A 21,182-nucleotide genomic window follows, 5' to 3' on the forward strand; every position below is an offset into this window, starting at 1 on the left:
CCTGCACGAGTATCATTTTTTTTTTAAAATGAATAATATATATATATAGAATATATTGTTAACAAAATATAAGAACTTATAACATTACATATAACTTTATATCAAAATGTTTTAACTGTATATGTAAATATTTTATTTTGTTTTTCTGCTAAATATATTAATTTTTTAACTTTATGGAAATTTGCTTAACTTTAACTAATTTTTTTTATTACATAACCGATTTTTAGAAATTGTTATAATTTATATTTGCCACAATTTAATGATGATAATAACTTTTATATTAAAATGTTTTAACCGTAAATTTAAATATTTTATTTTGTTTTTTCTGCTAAATATATTAATTCTTTAACTTTATGGAAATTTGTTTAACTTTAACTAATTTTTTTTTATTACATAACCGATTTATAGAAATTGTTATAATTTGTATTTGCCACAATTTAGTGATGATAATATTAAATTTCCTTGACCACCATTGCGTAGAAATGTGAACAGTTGTATACTTAGTTACATATTTATCATTAACTATTCATTAATATTTGTCATGTAATTGATTTTTTAAAAAAGTTGTTACTAAAGTTGATTTGAAAATGGGCTTTCGAAATAATTATACTGGATTTAAACTTGGACATTTGTTAATTAATTGGGCTTCTTAATATGAGAAGCTTTGTTTTTTATATTGTTCTAAAATATTAAGGAAGTAAAATTGATGGGCCGTATGAATACTTCTTCGGTCACAGTGATTTTGGTTTCGAGTTATCGCCGGGTCAAATTTAATGAGATGGTTTAGCAATGTTATAAAACGATTGATTATAAGCTTAGTGGCATCTATCGTAAATAATAAAAAAAAATCAGGGTAAGTACTTATTTGTACTTCACTTTTAATATGATAGATGAGTTTTCTCCAAATAAAAACAAACTGCAAAATGAGCTTTAGCCTTAGGTATCAAAAAGGTGCATTTAGCAGTTGTTTTGTTAAGCCTTAAGCTGATCTGCCATAACCGCTTGAAACGCGCGATTTATACCACCACCTTTCAGACCTAATTAACCAAACTAAATACCATGTCCAAAAAAAGTTTACATTAACTATTCAAGATCTTTAGTTTCAGTTACAAAGAAACTACATTGTTCTAACAGAAACACATTATATCTGGAGGAAACTGAAAAGAGCCTGACGCTTAAGCGGCCATACGAGAATGCATATACGGTAATAGGTCGAAGTGAAGCCTAACTTCTGCTGTCACCGGTGATGGAAATGTCCACTCGATCAATAAGTGCCACGAACGCACTGACGGTGTCTGCATTTTGGATCACAAATGACATGACGTATCATAGATTACCTCTGCGCCTAGACTGATAAGAACGTAAGGATTAGTGACATAAGCAACATCTTCTACCAAAATGGTTTACTACTTCACTAACACAATACCATTGAGTTCTCACTAGCCCCCAAGATTTCGCCCGTGTCAAGCTTGGAGGATTATAGGGCCATATAGAAGCCTAACAGTGTTAAAATTTAGGCCTATGTTCATGTAGCCCATATACAGATACAAAACTTTAAATGTAGGCCTATATTCATGTAGCCTATACAGTTGTTGAATCTGAAGCAACAAGCTGACACTTGTTTTTTTTTTTTTCATTCTTTTGACGACAACTCAGATAGGCATTGACAGGGCGGACCTCGATAAAGCTTTCATACAGCTGACACATGAGTTTCTGACAAAGCAGGTCAGTGTTATCTCTAAGTCATCAGTTTGTTTCTAGTGTATTTGAAGCTGTACTGAGTTCTAGAGATCTTTTCTATCTTTAGAAATTTGAAGCATATGATTTGAAAGGGAGTGTAGTAGCTGAAGACAAGAAAAAAGAGGTAAAGCATACTTTGAATTCATTTCTTTCACTTCACTTTGCAATAGAGGCATCAAGAGAAATCTATGATTGTTTCTAGGCCACAGCTAATTGGTAATCTACAAGTTTGTTGCTTGTAGAGGTGCTTGTAAGTGACATCTGGGTCTTTGAGAAGTCTCTGTTCCATACAGGAGCTTGCTGGCGACAGTGGCCGGATTGAACTTCCAACAAAAGATAAAATCCAACCTGCCCTTTGATTTTTTGCTAGTCAGCATTCTCTATACAAATTGGCTTTCTTCTACTTTTCTCTTTGCAATGTAAGCCTGAATGTTTTCTGACTAGGCCCCAGAGCTGCGAGGTAAATCATTAATAAGTTCAAAGACAATCAGAAATAGACAAACCAGTTTTCTGTTTTTTTTTTCGGTAGTTCCATTAACAGAGAAAGGTTTTGTTGTTTCTATCGCTTATATTTGATCTGGCTAGAAGTGTAACATACTGTTTTTTTTATCAATGTAACATACTGTCTTTTAAGTAGTGGGACCTTTAAAAGATAAGAGCTGTGATGTGGAGAAAAACAAAAAGACAGATTTTTTTTTTTTTTTTTTTTTTTTTGGTATCTCTGGTGTCTGGGCAGCCACTTTCCCAAATATCCCCGAAGGGGTCCAGCGCCCCAGCAGTAAGGATGTTAAATCGCTGTGGCCGGGTTTCGAAGCTGGGTGGCGGGCACCTCAGCTGAGGTTCCATTACCACCAGGCTACGAAGCCCGGTTACAAAAAAAAAAAAAAAAAAAAAAAAAAAAAAAAAAAAAAAAAAAAAAACTGCTTACACTTCACAAAAAGACAGATTTTCTTATACATATATCCAAAATGTCCGCATACACTTCAATATTTTTTTCCTTGCATCACTGCTTAATGTATCTCTCAAATTCAATTCCTACAGATAAGAAGACAAATTTCAACTAACTACTAACCAGTCAGTCATACCTACCTAACCACTTCATGAAACATAAAGGTTTTAAATGTTTGCCAAAACAGTGGTTCTTTAGTAGATGTGGTTGGAGAACAATTTTTTTTTGAGTTTATTATTTATTTAAATAAATGGACAGTGCTGAATAAACATCTCTCTGACTTGACAAATTTTATTATCCATTTATAGTTAAAATTTGTTATGTTATACCAACACTGTATAAAATACTTTTAAACACACATAAAAGATAATTTTATAAAATACTTAATTCGTTTCAAAAATGAATACTTAGAGTTTTCACACATATTAAAAACATAAAATTTTTTAACTATAAATAAATTATTTTTTTATGGTTACCTATTTTTTCATAAATTTTATTCAATTAAAATTTAGTAAACATAATTACTATTTTCAAAATTCACAATTTATCTTTACCAGCTAATAAAAATATAAATATAGTTTTATTTTTTAAAGAATATGGATAATTTTGAAAATGAAGGAAATACTTCAAAAAAAAAACTAAAATCAATTAATCAAAGAATTTGATCTCAAATTGATTTCTTTGACAGATTGAAAGATATCTCAGAATATTAAAAAAAAAGACTATATTATTCCACGAGGAATAAAAAAGAGAGAGGGGAAAAAGTAATTAGTGATCTTAGTTTGACGGAGATGTGATCTCATCTTCCAAAAAGCTAATTTGCAAATGGTCGGTGGCTGCTCCTCTCTGTCTTATTCTTCTTCTTCCACTTTCATTGCCACTACTGCTTTGTCTTCTTCCCCCCTTAATCTCTTTCCAAGAAGCTTCCTTATCCAGTCCCCTTTAAATCCGAGAAAGCCTGCACCTTTAAGGTGCGTGAGCTCACTAACGATGGAATCACCGAAACCCATTCTCGATTTCGAAAAGCTCGATGATGGGTTTGTTCAGAAACTGGTCTACGATGCTCTCGTTTGGTCTTCCCTTCACGGCCTTGTCGTCGGTGACAAAACTCATCAGGTTAGTTAGTTCCCCCCTCCACTCTCTCAAAGTTCCTGCTTTTGATGTTCTAATCAGACAAAAAAGGAGTTTGGTCTTTCGTTCCGACAAAAAGTCAAAATTTTTGAATCTCTATGAGTCGTTTTATAGCTGATTGGTCATTGTTGTCGTCTTGAATCTAATCTGATGATCACAAATTTGATGGATGGAATCTGTTTTTGATTTTACAGAAATCAGGAACAGTTCCAGGGGTTGGGATGATGCACGCCCCCATTGCATTGCTACCGACTCCATTCCCTGAAAGTTACTGGAACCAAGCTTGTGAAGTTGCTCCCATCTTCAACGAGTTGGTTGATCGGATCAGCTTGGATGGCAAATTCATACAAGACAGTCTCTCCAGGTTGGTTTAGCATTTACATTCCAAAGTAGCTGTCTTTGTACAAAACCATGCCCTTTTTTTGATTTGATTGGTTGATTTCTCTTTTTAATGTTGTAGAACGAAAAAAGCTGATGTCTTTACATCTAGACTTCTTGACATTCATTCCAAGATGCTAGAAAGCAACAAGAGAGAGGTCTTTACATTATCTCTGACCTCATGTTAATCTCTGTTACACGGTAACAACGTCCTGGAGTTCATTCATTTGGATGTGTTTGCGTTGGCAGGACATTCGTTTAGGTTTACACCGGTCAGATTATATGCTTGACGAGCAAACAAAATCGCTTCTTCAGATAGAGATGAACACTATTTCGTGTTCCTTTCCAGGCTTTGGTCCTCTTGTTACCAAGCTACACCAGTATGTCCATCTTCTGAATGCATCTTACAGACAAAAGTTAGGTAAAAGGTTACATTTTTTTCTTACTTCTTTTCTTTGTTTGCAGGTCATTGCTTAGATCTCATGGTGATCATCTTGGGCTAGACTCTGAACGTGTACCTAGAAATGCATCCACGATCCAGTTTGCTGACGCAATGGCTAAAGCTTGGTTGGAGTACAATAACCCAAGGTTAGTCTTAGACAAAGAACATTTTTTTACTGTAATGGAATCAAGAACCAACTACCTAGTTCCCAATAGTGTTTAAAGATATCATTTGTCTTTGCTTCAGAGCGGTTGTTATGGTCGTTGTGCAGCCTGATGAGCGCAACATGTACGATCAACATTGGCTAAGCAGTGTATTGAGAGAAAAATATCCTCTTTTAATCAACTTAAGACTTTTTAATACTATGTTTGTCCCGTCAAAAACTGTGTTGTTAGTTCTTCCTTAACTTCAGAGCACGCACAATATAGTAACCATCAGGAAGTCTTTAGCGGAAGTTGAAAATGAAGGGCGTGTACATGAGGACGGTACTCTTATTGTGTAAGTAGTTGTCTGCATTTGCTATTTTTGTTCTTGAAAACTATGTTTAGTGTTTACATAGTCTTTGTTGTTGGCAGTGGCGGCCAAGCAGTCTCGGTGGTTTATTACAGATCAGGCTATACTCCTAGAGATTATCCCTCTGAATCAGTAAGTTAACTATCTTCTTTCTCATCTTGTGGCTTGACTTTTTTTTTTTAAGAAAGCTATGAATTGATGTTGTGATTTTGAAGGAATGGAATGCTAGGTTGCTTATAGAGCAGTCCTCAGCTGTCAAGTGCCCTTCTATAGCTTATCACTTAGCTGGCACCAAGAAAATCCAGCAAGAACTCGCTAAACCAGGTGTTCTCGAGAGGTAAAATGGATCAGTTTCTATCTTTGCAGAGATGCTGAAACTGAAGAGCTGTTTTAAAACAGGTTTATGGACAACAAAGATGACATAGCTAAGCTGAGGAAATGCTTTGCTGGGCTTTGGAGCTTGGACGATCAAGAAATCATCAAGAAAGCTATTGGAAAACCGGAGTTGTTTGTCATGAAGCCTCAGAGAGAAGGAGGAGGTTAGAATCCAATTGAGTTTCTACTTTTTCTCTGTCTTATTCTGAGCGTGGATTCTCTTTCAGGTAACAATATCTATGGAGATGATGTGAGGGAGAATCTTCTGAGGTTGCAGAGAGAAGGAGAGGAAGAAAACGCTGCATACATCCTAATGCAGAGGATCTTCCCAAAAGTGTCAAACGTGTTCTTGCTGCGAGACGGTGTTTACCATAAAGATCAAGCTATATCAGAACTTGGAGTCTATGGGGCTTACCTCAGGTACAGAAGAGTAGAAAGAAGAAGAGTTTGGTATGTTTTTGTTCAGTCTCTACTTTATCTGTGGCTTAATCTTTGAGCAAATGAAACTGTGTAGGAACAAGGAGAGAGTCATAATAAACGAGCAGAGTGGTTATCTGATGCGCACTAAGGTCTCTTCATCAGATGAAGGTGGTGTTGCGGCTGGTTATGCTGTATTGGACAGCATTTATCTGAATTGAGATGGGATCACATTCACTAATCATCCTGATTGATTCATGTTTATGCTGGTTCATTTTCTTTTTTTTCTTTAGTCTTCCTGCTTGCTTGTTTAAGATTTGTGTACTGATTCATGAAGATCTATAAAACAAGATTAGACAGAGCTCTTTAAAATTATTTGAACAAAGCATATAGAAATGCTTCTACAATTCTATTTGAGCTTTGTTAGATGTATGTGTTTATAGAGTTGAGCCCATAAAAGGATGTCAATCCGAGTTACAATGTATTAAGACTTAAGTGAAACATTGTTTGTAAACTAGTTTACTTATGTATCCACTGCATACTAGTTTACAAATATCCTCCACACACAAATACTTTATTTTTAATTGAGAACCATAAAATGTTATACTGAAGACGGCTAGCATAGCAGTTATTAACCGAATTAACTGAAAACTTTACGAAAATCTGAATAGTTCCAGTAACCAATGGTTGATATGATACTCAACGAAAGTTGTTTTATCCAGAACCAATGGTTCATATTCGCTGCTGCTAATAACCCAAGAAAAAAAAAGGCCCTAACTTTGAGTCCCATTTGATGAATACTTCATCTGAATCAGTATTAGCTTTACTTTGTAGCTGAATTGGTTATGTTGTTTCACAGTGTGGGACTAGCTCAATGTTCACAGAAGTATATAGTCTTCCCTAGGGCTTACTACAGATGCATAGTTGTTGGTTCATCTGAAACAGGGTTGTTGAAAAGAAGACAAGTGTTGGAGCAATTGGATTCTGAGTTGTCTAGTGGAAACGAGAGAGCTGCTTTGTCACTTGTCAAAGATCTCCAAGGAAAATCTGGTGGGCTTCGGTGTTTCGGAGCAGCAAGACAGGTATGTTGTGTAATGTGTCAAGATTTTGATGCTTGGATTAGGTTTAGCTTTGATTCTTGGTCCCTTGGAATGCAATCATTTAGATTTTGATGCTTGGATGTGTGTGTTTCTAGGTGCCTCAGAGACTCTACACATTGGATGAGCTGAAACTGAATGGCATAAACGCAGCTTCACTACTCTCCCCAACAGATGCAACACTTGGTTCCATCGAGAAGAACCTTCAGATAGCTGGTGTCTCAGGAGGGATAGTTGCTTGGAGAGCCTTAGACTTGAGCTCTCAACAGCTCTTCTATATCTCTCTTGGTCTTTTGTTCCTCTGGACTTTGGATTTGGTAACCTCTAAATCAAATAGCTCTGAGTTCAGATGAAACGCTCACACACTTTGTCTCTTCATAGACCATTAATGAATTTTGCAACCCTCTTATCTATATAGGTCTCATTTAATGGTGGTATTGGGAGTTTGGTTCTTGATACAATTGGTCATACGTTCAGTCAACGTTACCATAACAGAGTTGTTCAAGTAAGAGACCTATCAACATTATCATTGAACAATACTGTGAGAGCTGAGAATCTTCTAAAATGCAGCATGAAGCAGGTCATTTCTTGGTGGCTTACTTAGTCGGTATCCTCCCACGAGGATACACGCTCTCAAGTCTTGAAGCTTTACAGAAAGAAGGATCTCTCAACATTCAAGCTGGCTCAGCCTTTGTAGACTTTGAGTTCCTTGAAGAAGTACACAACACACATAACCTCTCTCTTTGTTTCTTCTCTCATTCAAAAACCAAAGTTTTTGTAATACTTATTTCTCAACCTGAAAACGCAGGTCAATGCTGGAAAAGTCTCAGCCACGGTATGTTTTCTTTTGCTTTTCATAGTCATAAACTTTTTTGAACTTCACAGACCTCTAACAAGACGAGTTGTAAGCAGATGCTGAACAGATTCTCATGCATTGCACTTGCTGGCGTAGCAACTGAGTATCTCCTCTATGGTTATGCTGAAGGTGGTCTTGACGATATTAGCAAGGTCCCATTTCTTTTCTCTACCTAACTTTTTTGATCATGAAGATAATAAGTGTAGCATGCTAAATGGTATTTGATGGAAACACAGTTAGATGGTTTGGTGAAGAGTTTGGGGTTCACACAGAAGAAAGCAGACTCTCAGGTGAGGTGGTCAGTACTCAACACTATACTGCTACTACGTCGCCATGAGGTAGCTAGATCCAAGCTTGCTCAGGCTATGTCCAAGGGAGAATCTGTTGGTTCCTGTATCCAAGTCATTGAAGATTCTATTGACCCTTCTGATATCTAGAAAACACACACAATTATTATGTCTTGGTAGATTCTGTTGACATCTCCATAAATGTAAAGAAATCATTTTTTTGGTTTTTAATAATACACATTAATAAAGGTTCAGACAACATTTCACTAAGACATAAAAATTCGATACGGTAAGAAAGAAAAAAAAAGAAGAAAGGATAAAAAAGATTTCAACTTTCTGATTTTTCCCCAAAACTCAAAATCCCTAGATTATTGGAGAAAAATTCTCTTAGAGAAAAGGATAATAAAAAAGATTTCAACTTTCCGATTCGAATCCACGAATAGATCAAACCCAACATCGGAGATTTAATTTCGATGGAGGTACAATGGGTTTTGGTGTGTCACGGGATGGTGACGTTGACGGTGGTTGTCTCTTTCCTCTGTGGACATTCGCCTATCTTCAAAGGCACACCCATTGGATGGATTCACTACTTCCTCACTTTCGGCGCTTGGGATTACTTACTGTAACTTCTTTTAAAACCTCTGTTTTTTTTGCACTGTGAATAAACTTTTCTGTCGGTTACGGATTAGTTATTGTTGTTGTTGTTGTTTTTTTTTCATGTAGGAGGTTTGTTGAGTTTGTGTTTGGTTCCAAGGGTACGGACGCTGTTCTGTCGGTTGAGAGTTTCTGCTGTGACCGGCCTAATCCTTTCCTGCAAGTTAGTACTTGTCTCTTCTTTGCTTTGATTTGATTTGGTTTATTAGTGAGAGCACATTGAGAGCTATTGCTTTTTGGATTGGGATTAGTTGAGTAATCCAAGTAGCTAATTCATTGGTGAAAGATTTGATTTTGATCAGTTATTCTTTCAAATTCAAGTAAAGTGTTCTGAGCTAGTCCTGTGAGCTATGAGGAGAGCAAGTTTTAGATTTTAAGCTTGGAAACATAACTAATTGGGAATGGCAGGCATGCTGAGGATCATTATCATTCGTTAGAGATATTTGTAAATCCTTATCGGTTATAGTTGATGTGTCTTAAAATGTTGTTCCACATGTTGCAGATCATATACCTGTTGATTCTTGGATCAACATACTTTATAACTGTGAAATCTTCATTTGCTTATATACCTGGATATTACATCGGCGAAGTTCACAAGTAAGTCATTGTTTCTCTTTGTTATCTTCTTAAACCTCTGTATGATAACACTCTAAAATCATTCAAATTTATTTTCTTTTTTTAGGTATATGAGCTTCGGAGCTGTTGTGATTGGCGTCCTGCTTTTCCTATTGACAAGCTTTTGTGACCCAGGGATTGTGAACGCTAAGAATGTTTCCCAATACGTTTCTGCTTACCCTTATGATGATATCATTTACTCGGAGAAAGAATGTCCAACCTGTAAAATTCCAAAGTGAGTACATTCAAAACCCCGTAGTAGGCTCCCTTGCTTCGAGTTATGTTGTCTCTTGACAGTGTCTTTCTCATTCAGACCAGCTAGATCCAAGCACTGCAGCATCTGCAACCGTTGTGTGGCGCGGTTTGATCATCATTGTGCGTGGATGGTTTGTACAACAGCCCAAAGCTCTTTGATGAATCTCTCTTAACCCTACTTGTTGATACTGTGATTGATACCAAGCTTCCTCTTGCAGAATAACTGTATTGGCGAAAAGAATACCAAATACTTCATGGCCTTTCTTCTATGGTAAGCTCTCATCTAATTGGATACTACTTGGTAATAGTTTGTATATAAATGGTTCTTTAGTGTTTTGTAGGCATTTCATTCTTTGTCTATACGGAGCTGTAGCCATTGGGTTTATTCTTGCTGGGCGAGTAAAAGAACTTGGCATTGTACATATTTTAACCAGTAAGTAGCATACTAGCCCCCTTGTCCCAAACTAGTATCTTAAAAGCTTTTGATATCTGAAGCTCTTGTACATGGATTCTCTCTATAACAGCCTATTACGGGATAGAGAACTCTTTCCGCAGCTTAGCTCCACGTGTTTTACAGGTAAGTCTCAATTGAACAGATCTTAATCTTCCTCTCTTTTGTTACCTACTTACAGAGTAATCTAATGGCTTTTTGTGGTTTGTCTTTGAAACAGTGGCTAGTTGGTACATACAACACCCAGATACTTTTATTGGTGTTTCTTGCCCTTGTTTCTCTCCTCCTTGCTGGCTTCTTCGCCTATCACCTCAATCTCTGCTTAACCAACACAACAACTAATGAGGTTAATAGAAACTTCATCATATCTTGGGCCAGAGTCATCACTGTGATATCACGATTAACGGTTTTGTTTGTTTGTTTGTTTGATGATAGAAATTCAAATGGAGAGAGTACATAAGTTTGCAGAAGAAGATAAGCGAAGCAAAGGCAAGTGCTGCTGCTCTCAAGGCAGGCATGAGCAACACTGATCTGGAACGTTCATCAAAGAGCAAATGGAGGGGACTTTGGAGAAGATCTGAGGCCAAAGCTGAGGCCATCGTTGCCAAAAGGAATATGTATGATAAAGGAAACTTCCGGAACATATCCGAGATTGTTTTCCCATTATCTTCAAGACAAGCTTTCCAGAAACCAAGTCACAAATCCGAATAGCTTTTAGTCTTGTATGTAGTTGAGTGAGATAGGTCCCAGTTCAAAACGTTTTACATATCTTCTCAACTTCAAGAAAAAAGGTTTATTGAAACTATTATTAGTTACCTACACAGCTTTATACAGATCTTTGACAATCATCTTCCCACATTGTTTCTTATCATTCTCTCATACAATCATATTCCCTTCTCAATCTGTTTAACTTCGCTTTTAGACTCTAGTTTTTGCGAGTTCATGATTGATTGATTATTTGTTTCAGTTACTTTTTAGTCTCTTTCTCAATCATTACATCTCATTTGATTTACTCGATTTCAATTTGATCAAACTTTTTTTATGTCTTGATTATATTGTATATTCAGTCTCTTCTTTTGGTTTTTAATTTAACATCACTCTAGATTGATTCCATAGTTATAATATTTCAAGAGGTCCAGAGTTTAATTTGTGATCTTAAAGGATATGATTAGCAAGTATGTGCATACAAATCGAGAATCAAAATCAAACAGAAAAATGAAATCCAAAATTGAATCGATGTTAACAAGTATCTAAAGTGTTGCTATATTTTTGAAATCCGAAAAATAAACCGAACAAAAATTGAACTGAAATCAAATGAGTATCTGAGTATCCAGTAATGAGAACAAAAATCAAACCAAAAATATATTTTTATCTAATTTCTGCTGATGAAATCAAATATTAAAATAACAAAATATATATATCTCTTATTAGGTTGTTCTTTTTATTTATGAGAAATTATTATTTTTAAAAATTATTGATAACTTTTTCATGAATAACTTGTTTTTCGTTTGGAACGTCAATGAGAAAAAGAATGTGCAATATGTTAGACCGATCAATGAATGACGACGTTTTTGTATGTGACCATGATGGATCATTCTCTCCCTATGGCAATAGAAAACAATAATTATCTTCTTCACATGGCAATATATTCTCCATGACGTTCTTGTTTTTTGTTTTCTTATAATTTACTTGAATTTGACTTATTTTTTGCTTATTTTATTATTTAGATTTGTGTGAATATTTTAACAAAAAAATAATGAAAAACATTCATAAGTTTTTCCATTAAATTTATAATTTTTTATTTACTCGATTTGATCAAGCATTTTTCTCTCTTGATTATATTATATTCGGTCTTTTCTTCATATTTTAATTTAGCATCACATTCTAAACTAAGCAAGATATGTTTTGGCAACATATTTTTTAATCATAACGATGGTTGCTCTCACTAAAAAAATGATCGTATTATTTGTTTCAGTTACATTTCTTGGTCTCTTCCTCAATAATTCTATCTCGTTTGGTTTTCTATCTTGATTATATTATATTGAGTTTTTTTTTTCAAATTTTAAATTTTAGCATCACATTCTAAACTAGAAAAGATATGTTTTGGCAACTACTGTTTAATCATAATGATTGTTGCTCTCATTATATGAATCGTTGGATTATTTGTTTCAGTTACCATTCTTGGTCTCTATCTCAGTGATTCCATCTCATGTGATTTACTTGATTTGATTAAATATTTTTTTATATCTTGATTATATTATATTAAGTATCTTTTTCGTATTTAAACTTAGCATCATATTCTAAATTAGACAAGATATGTTTTGGCAACATATTGTTTAATCATAACGAATGGTTGCTTTCATTAGATGAGTGGTTGGATTATTTGTTTCAATTATCTTTCTTGGTCTCTTTCTCAATGATCTCATTCCATTTGATTTACTTGATTTGATCAAACATGTTTTCTCTCCTGATTATATAGTATTCAGTCTCTTTTTCATGTTTTAATTTAGCATCACATTCTGAATTAGACAAGATATGTTTTGGTAATATATTGTTTAATAATAAGATGGTTGCTCTCATTAGATGAATTGTTGGATTATTTGTTTCAATTACGTTTCTTGGTCTCTTTCTCAATGATTCCATCTCTTTTAATTTATTCGATCTGATCGAACATTTTTCTCCCTTGATTGTATTATATTCAGTCTCTTCTTCATGTTTTAATTTAGTATCATATTCTAAACTAAACAAGATATGTTTTTAACTACCTAATGTATAACGATAGTTACTCTCATTAGATGAATGGTTGGATTATTTGTTTCAATTACTTTTCTTAGTATCTTACTCAATGATTTCATCTCATTTATTTTACCCGATTTGATCACATATCTTTTCTGTTGATTATATTATATTCAGTCTTTTCTTCATGTTTTAATTAGCATCACATTCTAAAACAAACAAGATGTTTTGGCAACATAATGTTTAATCAGAACAATAGTTGCTCACATTAGAGGAATGGTTGAATTATTCACTTATTTGCTTCAGTTAATTTTCTTGGCCTCTTTTCAATGATTCTATCTCATTTGATTTACTTTATTTGATCAAACTTTATTGTCTTTGATTATATTATATTCAGTCTCTTTCTTCATATTTTAATTTGACATCACATTCTAAACTATTCTAAACTAGACAAGATAACAGACAGAAAGAGACTTGAGCTTCTTTGAGTTAAAGATCAATTAATGCTTTAGAGTCAAGCTCCCACCATTCGTAGTCTCCACTTCTCTCACGTCTAAACGCTGGAACCTGATGCGAGAATCTTTTCACTTCCGTCTTTGGAATGTCTACAGAACCTGCCACTGACTCCAAACACCTTCTGTAGAGAAGCTTGTTACGCACTTGAGCAGTCAATAGCACCACTTGTATGCTCTGCTCGTTGGTTTCAACTACTTCCACAATCTCAAGTTCTTCTTCAGTCTCAGCACAATCTGTAGTGTTCCAGTTCTTGTACAGAGCCCATATCTCACCCTTTCCTGGGTACACTTCGTATCTGTTTTTACCACTCTTCACAGCTTTAATCTGATGTGAGATGCTGCTAGGTAAAAGAACATCTGCGGTACCTGTTTTCAACCTAAAGCAGCCACAGCATACAGGATGTGTCATGAGATTTGGAGGACGACACAGCTCTAGAGGTGCTACGTGTAGCTTGAATTCAGGACTTGTGTCGATTCTCTTAACCTGAGCATACTTTCTGGGCATCCCTCTGTCATCATTACTGTAAACAGCCCATATTTGATCGACCTGAAATTTGTCTTCGGATCTCTGGTTCTCGAAGCTATAAAAAGCGTTTTCTTGCCTGGTTGTGCAACTGGATGGCCCATGAGTCTCTAAAACTGAGGATTTTTCAGCACCATTCAACAAACCATTATTACCACTGGACTGAGACAATGACTCATCCTTTCTCCCACGCTTCTTTGAGTTGTTCCCTGTGGATTTGTGTGTTTTCCTGATTCTTGAGGAATCAGCTGCAGTGGTGACCTTTGCAGGTTTCTTTGGTATAGTCATCGTCTCATCAGAAAAACAAAACACATCATGGTTAGCACTCTTCTTCTCAGCTTTTTCTTGGCCTGGACTTGAAGTTGCTTGGTTGTTTGTTTCACTCAGAACACGAGGGGATTTTCGCAGGTTCGAGTCATGCACTGCTTTGACACTCTTCTTGGACTTCTTCACTGAGTTCATTTCATGATTGTCATTGAGTTTTTGACGTTTCTTTGCATGCACTTCAACCTTGGAAGCCTCAGGAATAGAACCATTCGGCATCTCACTATCCAAACCATTAGAATTAGCAACCTTGAACATCTCTTTTGGCAACGCAGCAGTGTCTAACTCGAAGCAGCCAGGAGGAACACCTTCTCTCTCCCTTCCAGTCAATTTGAACGAGGGAACTTTGTGAGAAAATCTTAGCATCTCGTTTGGTGGAATCTGATCTTGTTGGAGAACTCTACACTTCACATCTCGGCTAAACAGGGAAACAAACCCTTCCACTTTTCCCAAGTAAGCCACTCCAACGCCATCCACGTCACTGAAATCACACAGCACTTCAACAAAGTCATATTCATAAGTTCTTTTATGATTCTCTGAGCTACCACTCCAACTGCTATCCCAGCCTCTGAAAACTGCCCAAACCTCTCCTCTTCTTGGATAGATAACGATGTTACTACTGTCACCAGGTACATGAAGCATCTGACAAGAGAATACCAAACGGTCGTCGACTTCCTGAGACTCCCTATCTTGGAAAATTCCACAAGCAACGGGAACAGAGTTATCATTATCATCATTTTCAAAGGGGTCAAGCCACGTAACACAAACCTTGAACTTAGCCTCAGTCACTTTTGTAATCCGGGCATAAGACCGAGGCATACCATCAGTCGGATCATACAGAGACCACACCTGGTTGACAGCAAAAGAGCTTGTTGCCAGTTCAAAATTATGAAAGTCTGGATCAGGTGAATCCTGCGTAACACCTATCTCTTCTCCACGTGCTTCATTTCCTTCACTCTCGTTGTCTTCCGTTGATAAGCTTTCTTGATATCCAGAATCCACCCTTTTATTAGCCTGTCCATTAGAAACACATGAATGCCCAGAAGAACCACAAGAATCAAGAGATTTGGATGATCCAACACCTAACTTTTGTTTTATCTTTGTGGGAGGGCTTAAAGCACCATCGCTTCTTCCCTTCTCTGCGCAAGAAACCTGCTGCCTTTTCCTTGGAGATGTCCTCCTCCTACAATTATCTTTTGAATCTGTTCTAACCTCAGTCGTCTCCTCACCACTTTCTCTCCTCTTTTTTCTGTCCCTGTTCACCGAGGGTGTCTGACTACTAGACTTTGAAACTGAATCACCAGGTACAGAAGATGTTGATGCGACCTTTTCTGGTTCTGTAACCTCAGGTTGGGGATTCAAACCATCGGCTTTGGGTAGCTCATCTGTACGGTTCACCTTTCCCTCACCTTCCTCGGGTTTACTTGGTTCAGCATAAGTATTCATCGATTCATCCTCTATTTTGGCTTTTCTTACTTCAGTATTTTTCTCACCTCCTCCATTCTTCTCTTTGGCAGATTCTTTCTTATTGACTTCAGCTGCTACACTTCCTGGTTTAACACCATTAGACTCCACGTTTTTAGTCACAGGAGTGCCACAAGGCCCCTGATTTTGAGCTTCTTTCTGAGTAGTGCTGGGTCTAGGCGGCACTCCATTAAACCCAATGTCGTAGACCATGAATGATCTTTGACAACGGGAACAATACATTTTGGAGTTCACATACTGTCCCAAGTACTTATACTTACAATGCTCACAACACGTCCAAAATGTTTCCTTCTTGACAGTAACGCCACCAGCACTGTTTGCAGCTCCAAATTGTCGACCAGAGTTTGCATTCACCTGTCTGCTAGCAACCTGTGAATAGATTCTTCGCTTGATATCATACTGACTCCGTTTCTCCCTGTCAGCAAGCAATCTGTTAGCTTCCCCAACCAGCTTGAAAGCAGCCTCTGCACCAGCAAACTTGTTTTTGTCAGGATGGAGAAGCAGGGCGAGCTTCTTGTACTGCTTCTTGATCGCAGCATCGTCAGAAAATGGCGTAACCTGAAGAACACCGTACCAGTTCTCAACACCGTTGATTTTCTGGTCCGCAGCGCAATGTACATCACACACGGCTAGCATCTGAGGTAAGCTGTCAAGACCTGAGAAGAGCCTCTGAGCCTTTTTAACAAGCTTATGAGCCTTGGGGAAGTCACCACTCTGCATCTTATTCTCTGCCAGTGCCTTTGCCCTATAGGCCTCTTCCTTGTTACAGTCCATTATAAGCTAAAACTCTCAGATATCAGATCAAACGAAAGGGTACCAAATATCTTATTCTGCAGACAAAAAGGTCCATAGAAATGTCAATTCCTAAAAACCATCCCAAAAAGTAGAGACTGTGAAAGACAAAACTCAACTTACCATAGAAGAGACAAGATCTGAGATCTTAAACAATGTACTCCAGCATTCATCAGATAAACAAGCCTCTGGAACTGCAAACAGAAAATCTCAGAAAGTAAGAAGAAGAAAGCATAAGTCATGTCTTGTTTAATTGCAAATGCTGAGATCTTTTAAGATAAAGTTCTGATTTTTTTTTTTTCAAAGCAGAGCAGATATCATCAATAGAATCTAAGCAGAGCAGAGGGTTTTGTTGTCAAAGAAGCCCAGATTGAAAGCTAAAACCTTTTTGCATCGACGATGCCACACAACAACAACAACTCTGAAACGATAAAATTTTCCAGTGATATGCAAAGATAAATCCTAAGACGACGGGAAACTAAAAACCCATAAGCTTAACATACCTAAAAGCTTGAAGCTCGAAAGGCCAGATTGCTCAGGAGAAGACGAAAAGAATTAAAAAAAAAAGCCCTTAATTTCGAGTGAAGAGGAGAAATCGAGATAACGAGAGAGAGAGAGGGAATCTTAAAGACGGAGAAGTTTTAAAGGGCGTCGCGCTCTGTTTTAATTTTCCTTGATGGAAATAAATCAATTTTTACCTTTTTACTTCCTAAAAATTACTTTACTTTTTTTTTTCACACTGTTGTAAGAGCATCATTATCATTATCCATGAGAGCAATAGAATTGTTCTCAAATAATGAAAATAATAATAGTATTACAATTTAATTGAGCAGAAATTTTTATTTTTATTTTTGAAATAAAAAGTAAACCAATTAAATAAAATAATGATAAGTGTTCTAATTAATGAGTTCTAAAGTTTTTCCCAAATGCTCTTCTTTGAGAACATCCTCATATTCTCTTTCTTCACTTTTTAATTCTTTGCTATGTTTAATAATAAGAATACCCATGAGAATAATCATAATTAAGAACATATCATTACAAATGTCCTAATATCTTTTAATATATTAAAAAAAAATGAATTCTAATTTTTCCGTGAGGGCAATGTAAACATGAGCATGGTTCCTATATACTCGTGATGGCGAGCATGGTTCATATATTCTATTGAGGGCGATGTACAGAGCTTGAGGATGGTCCCAAGCGGCACCCATGGAACTTATATCAAATCATAATATTAATATGTATGTGTATTCTAACATCAATCTCTGTCTTATTATAATTTGCTGCAAACATAAAAAGCTCTGCAAAGCTATAATACACTAGAAATGATTTCTGTGATAAGGATCATACTGCTGATTATATTGGTGATACTGAGGAGGTCCCTCCGATTGTGTCCACTGGTTATGATTGTAGTCAGAGTTGAAACCTCTGCTGTAATGATCAACCGGCCAAACCAGTCTTTGATTCAGGGAAAAGCCATGTTCAGGAAAGTGATTGCTTGCGTAAGAAGCAACATGTACTGAGCTCTGACTGCGTTTTTGTCCTCTCGGACCCGGTTTGCTTGCAGAGGAAGAAACATCTGTCGTTGAATTTTCCAAACGTGTGTTGTTGCTGCTGACAGAACCAACCTCTGCTAGTAAACTTGGTGGTTCTGCCGTATCAGACACGTTTCTTCTAAGCTTCAAAAGGGACTTGATCCTCTCCTCGAGGTCTCCAAGCTGGAACTCTGACTCAAGTTTGTGACACGTTATGCATTTGATGCCGGCTCTTAGGGACTTGATCTGCCTGTCTATGGCAGCAACCTGTAAAGTCTGCGCTGCTGTTACAACAAAACTCTCTTTTGAGTTGTAAGGACATGAATATTTACCTGTGATGCAGGTTCGTTCTCTGCGTCTCTAAACGCCTTCTCTGCAGACTCCTTTGTAATCCTCAAGGAATCGTTTATAATAGAAGAAACAGGATGGAACTTATGGACCATACCAAATGAGTATATGTAGTTAACTGCCTTGAGATGATTGCCAGTTTCTATGAGATTTTGAATAAAACCTGTTCATAAAGTTCAATACTATTAAAGCAATAATAAAAATGGTTCAATACTCTATGCTTAGAGAGATTGACAATGGTTAGAGAGAGTAAAGAACAAGGAATCATCATCACCTGTAATGGCATTGTCCAAACCAAGAAACTGGCAAAGATCAGGACATACAGTTTGCCAATAAGGATTTTCCAGTAGACTTAGAAGGTCACTGGTGTTGAACTCTGACACTATTCCAAAGATACCTAGAAACTTTAGGAAACAAACGACTTCAAGTTCATCACTCTTATTCTTTGTAATCTTGTCTCTCCAGTAAACAGCAAGTTTCTTTGCATCGCCTTTTAACGGGTTTCCAGTTTGAGCATGGCGCTTCTTCAGCTGGTCCAACAATAAGTTGCAGCTATCTGAAGTAACCAGCAGCTTGAACTGGTAGCCTCCTTCAGGGTTTGTAGGACACAGAGACATGGATGTGTCTAGAACAAGCTTTGCTGGATCTGATGTGCATCTGAAAGCATTGAAGATATCACGCTTTAGAGGTTTCTTTTCTAGTAAGGCCCTTAACATGTCACTGATGTTAGGGTTAATAGAGCCACATAGATTGCTTGGCTTAGTTTCAGTGCTTAAAGGATGAATTGGATTGGTATCTTGCTGATGATTTACTCCTGATTCTTCAATGGAGCCACACAGAGCTATGTTTGATATCATAGAAACCAACACACCTGTTGAATTTTGTGAAGGAGTTATCTGTTCAGTTAATCTTTGTCGTTTGGTTTCACGCTGCCTCTGTCTTCTCTCAGAATTTTTATGAACTGGTTCCATTGCTCTTTGGTCCGATCCACCCTTCTTTACTGCTCTCAGCTTGTTAAGAATCTTACGAGAGAACATTGACTCAGCTTTCCTCTTTTGGATGCACTCAAGGGCCATGGCTGCATCAGCTTTTATCTTCTCCCTTCTCGCTTTCTACAACAACAAAACAATCTTGATCAACTTACATCTCTCACAGATGAAGCACACATCTTAAGCCACAGTTTGAATAAATCAAGAGAGAGAGAGAGAGTGTGTGTGTATGTGTTTAGCTTACCAGCGCCTCCATTGAGTTTCCAGTCTCAGAAACTACTTGAGCAGCTCTCTCTGAGGAAATCAAATACTCATCCAACATAGCTCCAGGTCTCCCTCCTGGACACAGCTTGGCTAACCGGAACTCACATATGAATCTCAGTACTGCTAAGTACTCTTCTTTGTTCTTTAGAGTTTCAACCACACCTGCAACATCAATTCACAAAACGTTTAGATCAACGGCAACAACTCTAAAAAACAAGAACTAGTCAAGTAGGCATTACCAGAAACACTATCTTGTAGCCACAGAAGCCGAAACAGGTTCGGTGCCTGATCATGCAGAAGGAACCGCTCTAAAAGCATTAAAAGCACCTCACGAGTAGTCACAGAAACCAAACCATAAGCAGCCAGAAACAACAAGCAACATAACACCCACGAGTCATTGTTTTGATTGGTTTTGGCCTTGCTTATTTAGTTAATACCAAGTTGACTCGCTTCCTGCTTCACCTCACGTGTGATAGGTAGATTCATCTGTATCAGTTTCTCCAACAAAACGATGCAACTCTTAACAACACCATCATTATTAAAATCTTTGAAAGACTCTTGTATAGCATCCAAAACAAGCTTTGCCGGGTCCAGACACGGAATCAATCTCGCCAAGGCTTGGTTTCTCTTAACCAAACCATCCTCAAGACCTGTTGCGTTTGAAGCACTTGAGGAGCGGCATGTGTCTTTAGCCAACAGTGAAACCAGTGGCTCAAACTCATGTCTCAGATCTCTCTGTTGCTTTAGTTCCTTCTCCATGGACCCGATTCTCTTTCTAAGCCCCTCAAACTCTTCAACCTCTGCCTTCCTTCTCTCCATCTCTTTCTTGTGCTCCAAGTGAGACTCTGCCTCCTTCTTCTCGAACTCGTTTACTTTGGCTTTGAAAGGGTCGTGAACCGAAGAAAACTCCTTCTCCTTGGTCTCAAGTTCCACGGCTCGGCCATTGAGTGATTCCTCCAGTGCTTGTAGCTCTTTCACCTTCTCTTCGAGAAGGCTTTTCGTTGAATCGAAATGCCCTTCGATCTCTTTCCATTGAACGGAGAGCAGGAGAAGAGAATGAGCGCTTTCCTGGAGAGAATCTAGGGTTCGGTGGAAGTTGTGTTTGCTTAGATCAACAAGCGCTAGAGTATTCCTTTGCCTTCTCCATCAAGTCACCCATTTAAAAAAAAACACAACCACAGAAACGAAACGTAAAAATTCACAACACGAACGAACTTTAAATCATACGAATCTTCACGTCTGCTTTGAAGTCTTAACTGCTGTTCTGTCTTGTGGCGTCTGAATGTGTGTAGAGAATTATTAAAAGAAGCTAGATTATATATATTTGTTTGGATTTCCAAATCAACTAAACGGGGTGTATTCAACTGAGAATTTCAGGCATTATTACTCAAACATGAATTTTAAAAACTCATTTAAAATTAAATGTTATTGAATTTGACATTTCGTAAAGTACTCTGAAATCCACTGTTATTGAAAATATTTTAAGTTATGGGATTTTAAAGTTTTGAGGTGAT

The 21,182-nt window shown here is 37.0% G+C and overlaps 4 protein-coding genes, 1 long non-coding RNA gene and 1 pseudogene across 5 annotated transcripts; 4 read left to right on the top strand and 2 right to left on the bottom strand.

Annotated features, from left to right (window-relative positions):
* The first annotated feature begins 1,591 nt into the window (after positions 1 to 1,591).
* Positions 1,592 to 2,257, top strand: LOC108826928 (uncharacterized). Its single transcript, XR_008938426.1, has 3 exons — positions 1,592 to 1,725; positions 1,808 to 1,864; positions 1,943 to 2,257. It is a non-coding gene; the product is annotated as an uncharacterized LOC108826928 (long non-coding RNA).
* A 1,209-nt stretch (positions 2,258 to 3,466) lies between these two features.
* On the top strand, positions 3,467 to 6,320 carry LOC108827950 (glutathione synthetase, chloroplastic). The gene is made up of 12 exons (XM_018601479.2): positions 3,467 to 3,805; positions 4,015 to 4,184; positions 4,281 to 4,356; positions 4,448 to 4,578; positions 4,664 to 4,786; positions 4,887 to 4,967; positions 5,058 to 5,138; positions 5,216 to 5,285; positions 5,369 to 5,490; positions 5,553 to 5,692; positions 5,756 to 5,948; positions 6,043 to 6,320. The coding sequence occupies exons 1-12, from the start codon at positions 3,515 to 3,517 to the stop codon at positions 6,164 to 6,166; spliced, it is 1,602 nt and encodes a 533-aa protein (XP_018456981.1). The 5' UTR covers positions 3,467 to 3,514; the 3' UTR covers positions 6,167 to 6,320.
* A 308-nt stretch (positions 6,321 to 6,628) lies between these two features.
* LOC108827952 (uncharacterized) lies at positions 6,629 to 8,446 on the top strand. Its single transcript, XM_056994989.1, has 8 exons — positions 6,629 to 6,715; positions 6,767 to 7,027; positions 7,141 to 7,359; positions 7,461 to 7,547; positions 7,613 to 7,759; positions 7,851 to 7,877; positions 7,955 to 8,050; positions 8,135 to 8,446. Exons 1-8 carry the CDS (start codon positions 6,629 to 6,631, stop codon positions 8,333 to 8,335), a joined length of 1,125 nt encoding a protein of 374 aa, XP_056850969.1. The 3' UTR covers positions 8,336 to 8,446.
* A 63-nt stretch (positions 8,447 to 8,509) lies between these two features.
* On the top strand, positions 8,510 to 11,008 carry LOC108827951 (probable protein S-acyltransferase 17). Its single transcript, XM_018601480.2, has 10 exons — positions 8,510 to 8,807; positions 8,909 to 9,002; positions 9,342 to 9,436; positions 9,522 to 9,689; positions 9,768 to 9,840; positions 9,928 to 9,980; positions 10,051 to 10,142; positions 10,234 to 10,286; positions 10,381 to 10,506; positions 10,596 to 11,008. The coding sequence occupies exons 1-10, from the start codon at positions 8,659 to 8,661 to the stop codon at positions 10,869 to 10,871; spliced, it is 1,179 nt and encodes a 392-aa protein (XP_018456982.1). The 5' UTR covers positions 8,510 to 8,658; the 3' UTR covers positions 10,872 to 11,008.
* A 2,209-nt stretch (positions 11,009 to 13,217) lies between these two features.
* On the bottom strand, positions 13,218 to 17,164 carry LOC108824341 (uncharacterized). The gene is made up of 3 exons (XM_018597753.2): positions 17,039 to 17,164; positions 16,659 to 16,729; positions 13,218 to 16,573 (listed from the first exon to the last, which is right to left on the bottom strand). The coding sequence occupies exon 3, from the start codon at positions 16,515 to 16,517 to the stop codon at positions 13,386 to 13,388; it is 3,132 nt and encodes a 1,043-aa protein (XP_018453255.1). The 5' UTR covers positions 16,518 to 16,573; positions 16,659 to 16,729; positions 17,039 to 17,164; the 3' UTR covers positions 13,218 to 13,385.
* Positions 17,165 to 17,731: 567 nt separating this feature from the next.
* LOC108836552 (FRIGIDA-like protein 5) lies at positions 17,732 to 20,827 on the bottom strand (annotated as a pseudogene).
* Positions 20,828 to 21,182: the final 355 nt, after the last annotated feature.

This window comes from Raphanus sativus, chromosome 9, assembly GCF_000801105.2.
Source record: "Raphanus sativus cultivar WK10039 chromosome 9, ASM80110v3, whole genome shotgun sequence".
Lineage (NCBI taxonomy): Eukaryota > Viridiplantae > Streptophyta > Magnoliopsida > Brassicales > Brassicaceae > Raphanus > Raphanus sativus.